Genomic DNA, 12,401 nt, shown 5'->3' with positions numbered 1-12,401 from the left:
CATACAGGTAAGTTCGGTGGAGCTCCCGTAGTTTCTTTTCCTTTGTTTTTTTTTTTTTTCTTTTTTTTTTCTTTTTTTTTCTTCCATTTTGACAACAGCGTAGATGACGGGCGCAATAGCCGAGTGGTTAAAGCGTTAGCCTGTCAGTCTGAGGGTCCCGGGTTCGAATCACGGTGACGGCGTCTGGTGGGTGAAGGGTGGAGATTTTTACGATCTCCCAGGTCAAACATATGTGCAGGCCTGCTAGTGCCTGAACCCCCTTCGTGTGTATATGCAAGCAGAAGATCAAATACGCACGTTAAAGATCCTGTAATCCATGTCAGCGTTCGGTGGGTTATGGAAACCAGAACATACCCAGCATGCACACCCCCAAAAACGGAGTATGGCTGCCTATATGGTGGGGTAAAAACAGTCATACACGTAAAAGCCCACTCGTGCAAACACGTAAAAGCCCACTCGTGTGCATACGAGTGAACGTGGGAGTTACAGCCCACGAACGCAGAAGAAGAAGAAGACAGCGTAGATCATTTGCTTAACCCTTTCACTGCCAAGCTCGCATTCATGCACAGGCGTGGTAGAGGACCCATGTCACTGAAAGGTGACCATTCATTGGTCTGTTATCCATGAACCTACTGCTCTTAATGTTCGGTGGTAGGGATAGGCCATAATTATTTTCTTTTCATCGCATCGTAAGGGGAATCCCCAGCTATTCTTAGCCACTATCTTTTCTGTGTTAGTTAATACCACAAGGGAATTTTGTACTCTGAATTGACTGGCGGTGAAAGGGTTAAGTACATTCATGAGAAAGGAAGAGGGGGACAAAAGAGATTAGATTGAATTAAATTATGGTGCTTAGAAGCCTCACCAAGCACTAAGGCCATCTCCAGGCTATTGCCTTGTTAGTATCCACTTCAAGTCAGTGCGACAGATGAGACATTTAAAAAAAAAAAAATTTTTTTAAGGCAAACAGAAATGAAAAATTCATGATATAAAGAATTATTATTCTGAGATAAACAAATGTGATTGAATAGATAGATCATTTGAAGTCATAAGTTATAAGGGGGTGGGTGTGAGGGGGGCGGGGAACATGCCACCAAAATGTATAAATCATGTATATTTTAAAACAAACACATTGTTTACTTATTCTGCTTTAGTCAAGTCGAAGTTTACTTTTGTGCATGTGGAACATTGAATCTCTGCATCCTGTGTAGACAATGCAACGGCCTTGCTTCAGTTGGAATTCGTACCATTATTACATTTTGTATTTGTATTTCTTTTTATCACAGCAGATTTCTCTGTGTGAAATTCAGGCTGCTCTCTCCAGGGAGAGCGCGTCGCTACACTACAGCGCCACCCATTTTTTTGTATTTTTTCCTGCATGCAGTTTTATTTGTTTTTCCTGTCGAAGTGGATTTTCCTACAGAATTTTGCCAGGAACAACCCTTTTGTTGCCGTGGGTTATTTTACGTGCGCTAAGTGCATGCTGCACATGGGACCTCGGTTTATCATCTCATCCGAATGACTAGCGTCTAGACCACCACTCAAGGTCTAGTGGAGGGGGAGAAAATATCGGCAGCTGAGCCGTGATTCGAACCAGCGCGCTCAGATTCTCTCGCTTCCGAGGTGGACGCGTTACCTCTAGGCCATCACTCCACATATATAGAAAGTATATAAGAGTCTTAAGATTTTGACATAATTTGAGTAGCTTTTACTGTTCAAAATATGCCTTTTAAATGTTGATTCCAATCAAAGTTAAGTCTGGTAAACCATTTGATCTTGAAGCTGTATGTTTCATATGTGATCCTAGAGTTGTAGTTTACAGTTGTGTCTTGGCACAGTATGATTTTTGAATCTGCAAATATAAAGAGACTTTTTTTTTTGTAGATTCCATCTTAGCATGCCTGAGTGTCGTGGAATGTGGATGGCCTAGAGGTAAGGCGTCTGCCTAGGAAGCGAGAGAATCTGAGCGCACTGGTTCGAATCACGGCTCAGCTGCTGATATTTTCTCCCCCTCCACTAGATTCAAGTGGTGGTCTGGACGCTAGTCATTCGGATGAGACAATAAACCGAGGTCCCGTGTGCAGCATGCACGTAAAAGAACCCATGGCAACAAAAGGGTTGTTCGTGGCAAAATTCTGTAGAAAAATCCACTTCGATAGGAAAAACAAATAAAACTGCACGCAGGAAAAAATACAAAAAAAAAATGGGTGGCGCTGTAGTGTAGCGACGCCCTCTCCCAGGGGAGAGCAGCCTGAATTTCACACAGAGAAATCTGTTGTGATGAAAAGAAATACAAAATCACCACAGCTGATGAGACCCCAGTGTCATCTGATTTTCTTCTTTTTTTTTTTTTTTCACCATAAAGTGGTATTTCTCCACAGTGTTGTTGGGGGGAGTGTGCATAGTAGTAGTCTTAAAATGCTATGTCTTTCCACTGTAAGCGATATCAGACAAAATAACAACAAAATGGGGAGGAATAGAGGGAAGTCAGGGGAAGGAAGAAGTGAGGGTGTGATTGTGAGTGTGTGTGTTGAAGTGTCTATACATGCATACTTATATGTATGTGTGTGGTGGGGAGGGGGCGGGTGCTTTAATGTTCGTGTGGAGAAAGAGAGTGTGTGTGTAATGTGTGGGGGAAAGGACTGAGGGGGGTGGCAATGGGGGGGTGGGGGGGGGTTAATATTTGTGTGTGGTTGCTGTGAATCTGTGTATATGTGTTGTGTAGTGCGTGTGTTGTGAATCTGTCAGTGTGTTGTGAAGTGTGTGTGTGTGTGTGTAGAGATCCCATTAGTGCATCTCTGTGGCACCGTCCAGCAGAAGATGTAAGAGAACTCCATGTTTTGTTTTTTTTTACCTCTGACGAGCCATAATTATGCTGTGTCAGCCTCCTGCTTCCATGAGGCGTTGCAGCCAAGGCAGGTTTCAGGGCAAGGGAGATAAATGGGAAGTGTGACACTTTGGGAGTCCGGACAGCCGATTGTTATGTCAGAAAGTTTGTTGTTGTTGTTTTTTTTGTTTGTTTTTAATGTTTGTCATTTAGATGGGCATGAGTGGAACCAGACATTTTTTTTCTGTGTCTTCAGTTTATATGAAGACTTTACTTGCTGGTTAATGTCATGAGACATAGAGTGAGCGGGAAAAAGTTTGTAAATAGTCAGAAGTTACTAACGTATGACTGAAAACAGTTTTTAGATGTTTTTTTTTGTTTTGTTTTTTTCCATAAACCATACTGCACCCAAAATAACCATTTATGTGACATACTTTTGATATGTACTCCTTCTTCTTCATCTGCGTTTGTGGGCTGCAACTCCCACGTTCACTCGTATATACGCGAGTGGGCTTTTATGTGTATGACCTTTTTTACCCCACCATGTAGGCAGCCATACTCCGCTTTCGGAGGTGTGCATGCTGGGTGTGTTTTTGTTTCCATAACCCACCGAATGCTGACATGGATTACAGGATCTTTAACGTGCTTATTTGATCTTCTGCTTGCGTATGTATACACACGAAGGGGGTTCAGGCACTGGCAGGTCTGCACATATGTTGACCTGGGAGATCGTAAAAATCTCCACCCTTTACCCACCAGGCGCCTTCACCGTGATTCGAACCCGGGACCCTCAGATTGAAAGTCCAACGCTTTAACCACTCGGCTATTGCGCCCGTCAATGTACTCCTTCTAAATCTTGACACTCAACTGATGATGCTTAGAGTGTTGACAGTGTCGTGAAGAAACAGGAAATCCTATGGACAGCACTCTTTCTCTCTTCCAACCTGGGCTCAGTCGTTTGTGGTCCATGGATTATCCACCCCCCCCCCCCCTTACCTTCCTTCTTTTAAAGTTTTTTGTCTTTTTTTTTTTTTTTTTTTTTAATAGTACTTAATTCTTTTTTTTCTTTTTCTTGTACTTGATAATTTCGAATTTGTGCGTGGTTTTTTTTTTTTTTTTTTTTTTGTTTTCTTGTTTTGTGTGTGTGTGTGTGTGTTTTCATCTTTTTTCTCTCTTTGTCCAGGGCTGGGTTGGAAAAAAAGCATGTGTACTTGCTTATCTCATTACCCTGGTGAAATAAAATTTCGTTTCGTAACAAACTGCCCTTCCAAATTCCCTGAAGAAACAGAAATATCTCTTTCTCTTCCCCACCCCACTGTTATTGCTATGTGTATTTTTTTATTAGACTTACTGTTTCATATTCTCATTAGTATAGTATTTGTTAACATACACAAGGTATGTTTGTTGTGTATGTAAGCGTGTGTGTGCATGAGAGAGAGAGAGAGAGTGTGTGTGTGTGTATGTGTGTGTTTTTTGTGGGTTTTTTTTTCCTATGTTGTTTATTAATACCATGCTTGTGCCTGTGTGTGTGTTTGTGTATGTGTGTGTGTGTGTGTGTGTGTGTGTGTGTGTGTTATTACTACCATGCTTATGCCTTAATGTAGTATTGTGTTCGCATGCTATGACTTTAAGTAGCATTGTGTAGTGCATGCAGTGACATATATAATGCAGTATTGTGTAGTGTTCTTCATGTCACACTGTGTGTGGGGGGGCAGGGGGGGTGGATGTGTTGCAGGAATTCTTCATGTCACACTGTGTGTGTGTGGGTGGGGGGGGGGGGGGGGGGGGGGGGATGTGTTGCAGGAATTCTTCATGTCACAATGTGTGTGTGGGGATGTGTTGCCGGAATTCTTCATGTCACACTGTATGTGTGGGGGGGATGTGTTGCAGGAATTCTTCAGCCCTGCCGGTGTGTCAGTGCCAGAAGTGGAGGGGGCCCTGTACCTGAAGTCTGACGGCAAGAAGGCGTGGAAGAAGTATTTCTTCGTCCTGAGGGCGTCTGGGCTGTACTATAACCCCAAGGGCAAAGTGAGCAAGGTGGGTGGCACACGTGCAGTGATTCTTGGCAGTGCGGGGTGTTGTTTGTTGGTGTCTTGGTCGTTTTGTTGGTGGTGTTGGAGAGAGTGTGGGGGTGGGAGGGTTTGGGGGGGGGGGGGGGGGGGGGGGGGGGGGGGGGTGGGGGGGGTTGGGAGGGAGGAGGTGTTGAAACCCATACAGTGGTGTTGTTTGTTGGTGTCTTGGTCGTTTTATTGGTTGTGTTGGGGAGAGTGTGGGGGAGGGAGGGGGTGTTGAAACCCATACAGACCCATACAGTGTTGTTTGTTGGTGTCTTGGAGAGTGGGGGTGGGAGGGTTGTGGGGGGGTGGGGGGTGGGGGGGGGGAAAGGAGGGGGCATTGAAACCCGTACAGTGTTGTTGGTGTCTGGTTGTTTCTTGTTGGTTTGGTGTCATATACTGTACCATGTCAAACTGCTTGTTGGTTTTGTGATAGAGTGGGGGGTTGTGGGAGGTGGGAGGGAGGGGGTGTTGAAACCCATACAAGACGGGCGCCATAGCCGAGTGGTTAAAGCGTTGGACTTTCGATCTGAGGGTCCCGGGTTTGAATCATGGTGACGGCGCCTGGTGGGTAGAGGGTGGAGATTTTTACGATCTCCCAGGTCAACATATGTGCAGACCTGCCAGTGCCTGAACCCCCTTCGTGTATATACGCAAGCATAAGATCAAGGATTTGTGGTGTAGCCTATATGGATTTTCCCAGACGCAGTGAGGCCTCCTTGAAAAAAAACTGAAACCGAAACATCAAAGTATGTGCTACTTTTTAAGTGGAAAGGACTGTGCATCAGGACCATTGCATAATGTGTTGTGGGGTTTTTTTGTGTGTTTTTTTTTGTTTTTTGTTGTTGTTGTTTTTTTTGTTTGTTTGTTTTGTTTTTTTGCTGCCCCATCATCTGCACCGTTTCAGTGGCATTACTCCCACGCCGCTCATTTAGATTCCCCCATACACGGCCACACCCGGGTTCGTCCTTCGCAGTTCCAGCGTCGGCAGTCCACAGGGAACCATCGATGTTAGGTCGCCAGGAGGCCACACACCAGAAGAGACCCTGCACTGCTGCTGAGTCACTTCAGTGGTGTTCAGTGGTGCCTTTTCTGTTTGAATGTACTTAGGACACCACCTACTAAGCCCCCAAATAACGACAATAATGGCTTAGTCGAGGAGCCAGACTGAGTGAGCGTCCTTCCCAGAGTGGAGACCGCCACCACGTCCCTCAAATAATGTGTTCTGTTTGTTCATGTGGTCAAGATGGTGTGCATCAGTGGAGCGTGGTTGTGTGTGACTTGTGTGTGAGGTGACAGCAGAGTCCAGCCATGACGTCTTGGTTCATGCATGAAGACACACACAGCTAGTGTCACTCACCTCAGTTCAATCGATTACCTTGTCCCTGCTAAACTTACGCTGAAACAAAATCACCGTGCAAAACCTGTCCTTGAATCTCATCTACACACATCATTAACCAGCTTTTTTTTTTCATGGATGTCTGGACGTGTGTGTGTGTGTGTGTGTGTGTGTGTGTGCTCTTTGTCATTGACACACTTCACTTGTCTTGCTGGCGAGTCTTGATTCAGTATAGTGCCCTATGCTGTGGATTTTTAGTGGCTCACTTGTGGAAACAAAGTGAGTCTATGTTTTAACCCGGTGTTCGGTTGTCTGTGTGTGTGTGTGTGTCTGTGTGTCCGTGGTAAACTTTAACATTGCCATTTTCTCTGCAAATACTTTGTCAGTTGACAACAAATTTGGCATTAAAAAAGGAAAAATTCAGTTCTTTCAGGTCATCTTGTTTAAAACAATATTGCACCTCTGGGATGGGCACCAAAAAAAAAAAAGAAGAAGAAAAAGCCAAATTATATGCAAACTGAATTTACTGTTATATTTTTTTTTTTTTTTATTCTCTAAACTTGGCACTTTGATCTGATGTTCTGACACAACAACAAGAGCAGTCATTTTTATCATTTTTTGTTCAAACAGGAACTTCTTTTGCTAAGCATGGAAGTTATATTTATTTTGCATGTCTTGAGTATTCTTCTTCTTATTATTGTTGTTGTTATTATTAATTCCCATTAGTGATGTCGTTTGTCAGCGTTTTTTGACCCCTTTTGCTGAGGAGCACATTGTAAATACCCATTGTTATTATTATTATTATTGTAATTGTTATCAATTCCCATATTTATGTTGTTTGTCAGCGCTCTGGGCCCCTATGCTATGGAGCAACATTATAGATACCCATGATTAGTATTATTATTATTACTATTACTATTATTATTATTATTATTATCTCCTTCCTCAGGCCCCCAAAGACCTGGTGTGCCTGGTTCAGTTTGAGTTTGTGGAGGTGTACCGGGGCATTGGCTGGAAGAAGAAGTACCACTCCCCCACCGACTGCTGCTTCGCTCTCAAGGTCAGGCTATGGTCATGTCGTCTGGAACCCCTCCCTACCCATGACCTTTTTTTTTTGGGGGGGCGTGGGGGGGGGGGGGGTGGATGGGAGGGGGGAATTTTTATGATTAGAAGAAAAAAAAAGAAAAGAAAACATGGGTTATTTTGGTGGGTTTTGTGTGTGTGTGTGAGAGAGAGAGAGATACAGAGAGAAAATAAGGGAGGTAACTTTGTTTTTAAAGATAGAAAATAAGGGAGGTAAGAATTTTTTTTTTTTTTTTAATAATGATTGGGAAAATCATAAGGATGTAAGTTTGTTTTTTTTTGTTTTTTTGTTTTTTTTGTTGTCATTTTTCAGTGAGTAGATCAGTAGAAAATAAGGGAGATAGGTTGCTTTTTTTTCTGTTGATGATTAGAAAATAAGGGAGTTTTTTTTGTTGTTGTTGTTTTTTTTCAGTTTATGTTACACATACACATGAGAAAAGAAAAACATAAGACAGAGAGATATTACATGAATGAAACGAGCTTTCAGGTTCATGTAAGAATTTTTCCAATATTTTTGATGCACAAAAAAACAAAAAAACCCAAACAAAAAAAAAAAAAAAACGAGAAAAAATGGCGTTGAAATATGAGACAGACAAACAGAAACATAACTCCCAAAACCTTGTTTGGCCGCACTGCTGAATTGTACCACCAACATTATTCACCATACACATGTACATGTTTGTGAATGCACATAATAATAATAATAATACAATTCTGATACAGATATGCATACACACACATCAATATAGAGTATGCATGTCTAAGATATATATATATATACACACACACACACACACACACACACACACACACACACACTAGAGAGAGAGATGCATTTCTTTCAATTTGAACACGTTAATAAATAAGGTAACAAGTAAGGTAGTGTGTGTGTATGTTACAAGAGAGAGAGAGAGTAGGGAGGAAGGGAAAGAGACGATCTTTTCAGTCCCTCACGGTCCCTCACTCACATCTTTCAAAACAAATCTTGAGAGAACACATCCTTTCCAAGTAGTCGCTACACAATTAAGGCGCTCCAGTTCCATATTTGTATTCGGTGGATCAACGTCCTATTTATTCCACACATGTTTGTGTGTCTGCATGCTCGTGTGTGTTTGTGTGCATATGCATGCATGTGTGTGTATGTGTGTGTGAGTGTGTCCTTTGTGTCTGACCGAAAATATCATTAATCAAAGGGTTTTGAGAAGTTTGAAGGAGCTGAGTATTTGTATCATTGTTATTATTGAAAGCGCTGTGTAGGTGTACTATTAATAATAATGATAATAATAATGGATACTTATATAGCACACTATCCAGAAATCTGCTCTAGGTGCTTTACAGAAACGCTTTTGTTAACATAATACATCATATCTATGTTACATACACACACCAAAATGTGACTACACACACACACACACACACACACACACACACACACACACACACACGCTGCATACATACATTTTAACATACATGTGTATCTAACAGCTACCCTAACACATACGCACACATAGGCAGGCACAAACTTACATAAACACACACACACACACACACACACAATACACATTCATATACATGCATGTAGTTATGTACACATACATATGTATACACACATAGTCAAGCACAGCTAACGCAAAGGAAGTGGACCTGCCACAATTGAACTTTTTGCTGAGGGAAAAGGTGAGTTTTGAGACGAGATTTAAAAGATGTTAGGGAATCAGAATGACGGAGGTTATCAGGGAGCTTGTTCCACGTCTATTATTATTATCATTATTTACAATTTGTTTCTTAAATCTTTCATGACACTGGTTCTTACCTGAAGACGGGCGCAATAGCCGAGCGGTCAAAGCGTTGGACTTTCAGTCTGAGGGTCCAGGGTTCGAATCTCGGTATCGAGGCCTGGTGGGTAAAGGGTGAAGATTTTTCTGATCTCCCAGGTCAACGTATGTGCAGACCTGCTAGTGCCTGAGCCCCCTTCGTGTGTACACACACACACACAGAGAAGATTAAATACACACGTTAAAGATCCTGTAATCCATGTCAGCGTTTGGTGGGTTATGGAAACAAGAACACACCCAGCATGCACACCCCTGAAAACAGAGTATGGCTGCCTGCATGGCAGGGTAAATAAACAAAACAGTCATACACATAAAATGTTACATGTGTGTCTGATTGTGTGTGTGTGTGTGTGTGTGTGTGCATGCCTGAAATCTGAATGATTGACTCAGGAAATGTATGATGATTGTTCATGTATTCATTTATAGTCTGTTCATCTGAGATGATGATATTAGACTGAACGAATGATGAGCACCCCATAATGGCGGCCATGTCGGCTCTTCCCAGGTGGGCAGCCTGTTGTGCGAATAACCCCAAGTTTGTAAAGTACTTAGAGCTTAGTCATTCGGATAAACCGAGGTCCCGTGTGCAGCATGCACTTAGCGCACGTAAAAGAACCCACGGCAACAAGGGTTGTTCCTGGCAAAATTCTGTAGAAAAATCCACGTCAATAGGAAAAACAAAAAAAACTGCACGCAGGAAAAATACAAAAAAAATTGGTGGCACTATAGTATAGCCACACGCTCTCCCTGGGGAGAGCAGCCCGAATTTCACACAGAGAAATCTGTTGTGATAAAAAGAAATACAAAGTACAAAAACAAACACTATGTAAGTATCCATGTCAGATCAAATCAAATCAAACTTTTCATTCTCTTTCCACAGCATCCACAGATACAGAAGAAGACATCCAAGTATATCCGTTATTTCTGCGCTGAAAGCGACACAGCCCTGGACCAGTGGATTATGGGCATCAGAATTGCGAAGGTAAAGTACTCTTGGGCGGGTGGTACCATGTGATTGTTTTTGGGGGGTTTTTTAATACTTTTTTTGGTGCTGTTTTTTGTTGACTTGTGTAGGGTGAAGTGTGTGTAATTATTGGCTATATGTGTGTGTGTGTTTTTTTATGTGAGGGAGGGAGAAAGGGGATTGGGGGTCATGTATATGTCTTTTTCTTCTTCTTTTTTTTTTTTTTTTGTCTTTTTTTTTTTTTAACGTCGGAATTATTCACGGGGTACTTCTGCAAGTGGTGACCGACGTTGTGGAGTGATGGCCTAGAGGTAACGCATCCACCTAGGAAGTGAGAGAATCTGATCGCGCTGGTTCGAATCACGGCTCAGCCGCCGATATTTTCTCCCCCCCCCCCTCCACAAGACTTTGAGTGGTGGTCTGGACGCTAGTCATTCGGATGAGACGATAAACCGAGGTCCCGTGTGCAGCATGCACTTAGCACACGCAAAAGAACCCACAGCAACAAAAGGGTTGACCGAGGCAAAATTCTGTAGAAAAATCCACTTTGATAGGAAAAACATATAAAACTGCACACAGGAAAAAAAGTATTTAAAAAATGGGGAGAGCCGGCCGAATTTCACACAGAGAAATCTGTTGTGATAAAAAGAAATACAAATACGGAATGATTAAGCGCTTATAGTTTTTAGAGGCGTTTGATTGGCTGAGAGCGGGTGGGCCCGTCTTTTCACTGTTAGCCGCGCGAAATTTGGCCAAGCAGAGCAAACCAATAGGCCTAGTTTGCATCAGTTTGACATGGTAAGTATATTTAACACCAAACATGGAGTATAATACAAACTCCTCCTTTCAGTCATCCCATTTATGATGATATGGAAAAAGCAAGTTGAGAGGCCTGACACGGTGACGGCACCTGGTGGGTAAAGGGTGGAGATTTTTACGATCTCCCAGGTCAACGTATGTGCAGACCTGCTTAGTGCCTGAACCCCCTTCGTGTGTATATGCAAGCAGAAGATCAAATACGCATGTTAAAGATCCTGTAATCCATGTCAGCGTTCGGTGGGTTATGGAAACAAGAACATACCCAGCATGCACACCCCCGAAAACGGAGTATGGCTGCCTACATGGCGGGGTAAAAATGGTCAATCATGTAAAAGCCCACTCGTGGTGTGCATACGAGTGAACGCAGAAGAAGAAGAAGAGGGGCCAGAGGTCAAGGTTATCGCTTGACAGAGTTGGAAAAGCTTGCCAGCACTGGCGTCTTGCATCCGGCTGGCCAAGGTCACAGCACGATCGATCCATATTGAAATTTTTCAAGGTCAAAGGTCAAGTTCACAATCAGCTGTTGATTGGATACAGGTGGGGAACAAAACACACAAGGGAGGTGTGTGGTCAGGGGGTCAGAGTTCAAGGTTGCAACATGGCATAATGGAGAACAGGCATATAATAAAGCTTTGATTTTTCATCCTTTTTTTTTTTTCTTTATTTTTTTTTTTTTTTAAACGAATTCTTTCTTCTCCTTTTTTTTTTCTCTTTTTTTTTCCCCATTATCTTTTTTCCTTTTTATTCTCTCTTTTTTTTTCTTTTTTAAATTCAGATTTGGTAAAGAAGTTGGTTATGGTCAGTACACTTGAAACAGTCTGGGTCAAAAGGTCAAGGTCACAGCACTGTGCATTTAAAAAGATGATCCGCTGCAGGGTGATCTGTGTTTACAATGATTTTTTTTTTTTTTTTTTTTTCTTCCAGTTCCTTAGTTCTTGCATTGGATCGATTACGTGTGCGCATTGCATGGGAGTTTTGAAGGCCTCTTTTTATGTTTTGATGTATTGACTTGTTTGTTTATTTTGTTTGATTGTTTTATTTTATTCTGTTTCATTTTTGACTCACTTGTGTAAACAAAGTGAGTCTGTGTTTTAACCCGGTGTTCGGTTGTCTGTGTGTGTGTGTGTGTGTGTCCGTGGTAAACTTTAACATTGACATTTTCTCTGCAAACACGTTGTCAGTTGACACCAAATTTGGCATAAAAATAGGAAAAATTCAGTTCTTTCCAGTCATCTTGTTTAAAACAATATTGCACCTCTGGGATGGGCACAAAAAAATTAAAAAAAGAAGCCTAATTATATGCAAACTGCATTTACTGTTATATTTATATTTTTTGTATTCTCAAAACTTGGCACTTTGACCTCTTATTCTGACACAACACTGTAAGTGATATTAGACGAGGGAAGGAAAAAAATCGAGTGGGAGGAGGGGGCGGGGGGGGGGGAATTACTGTGTACGCATACGAGTAAGTGAAAGTGTG

The 12,401-nt window shown here is 42.2% G+C and overlaps 1 protein-coding gene across 1 annotated transcript in view; it reads left to right on the top strand.

Moving 5' to 3' along the window:
* Positions 1 to 12,401, top strand: part of LOC143276999 (uncharacterized) — a 140,431-nt gene that overhangs the window by 106,131 nt on the left and 21,899 nt on the right. The window contains exons 8-11 of the mRNA XM_076581709.1: positions 1 to 7; positions 4,718 to 4,864; positions 7,170 to 7,280; positions 10,019 to 10,120. The exon at positions 1 to 7 is cut by the window's left edge and continues 65 nt beyond it. Coding sequence (XP_076437824.1) covers positions 1 to 7; positions 4,718 to 4,864; positions 7,170 to 7,280; positions 10,019 to 10,120 — 367 coding nt within the window. The remainder of the gene's footprint in view (positions 8 to 4,717; positions 4,865 to 7,169; positions 7,281 to 10,018; positions 10,121 to 12,401) is intronic.

Source organism: Babylonia areolata, chromosome 2 (genome assembly GCF_041734735.1).
Source record: "Babylonia areolata isolate BAREFJ2019XMU chromosome 2, ASM4173473v1, whole genome shotgun sequence".
NCBI classification, from domain to species: Eukaryota; Metazoa; Mollusca; class Gastropoda; order Neogastropoda; family Buccinidae; genus Babylonia; species Babylonia areolata.
This window is presented reverse-complemented; position numbering and strand designations above follow the sequence as displayed.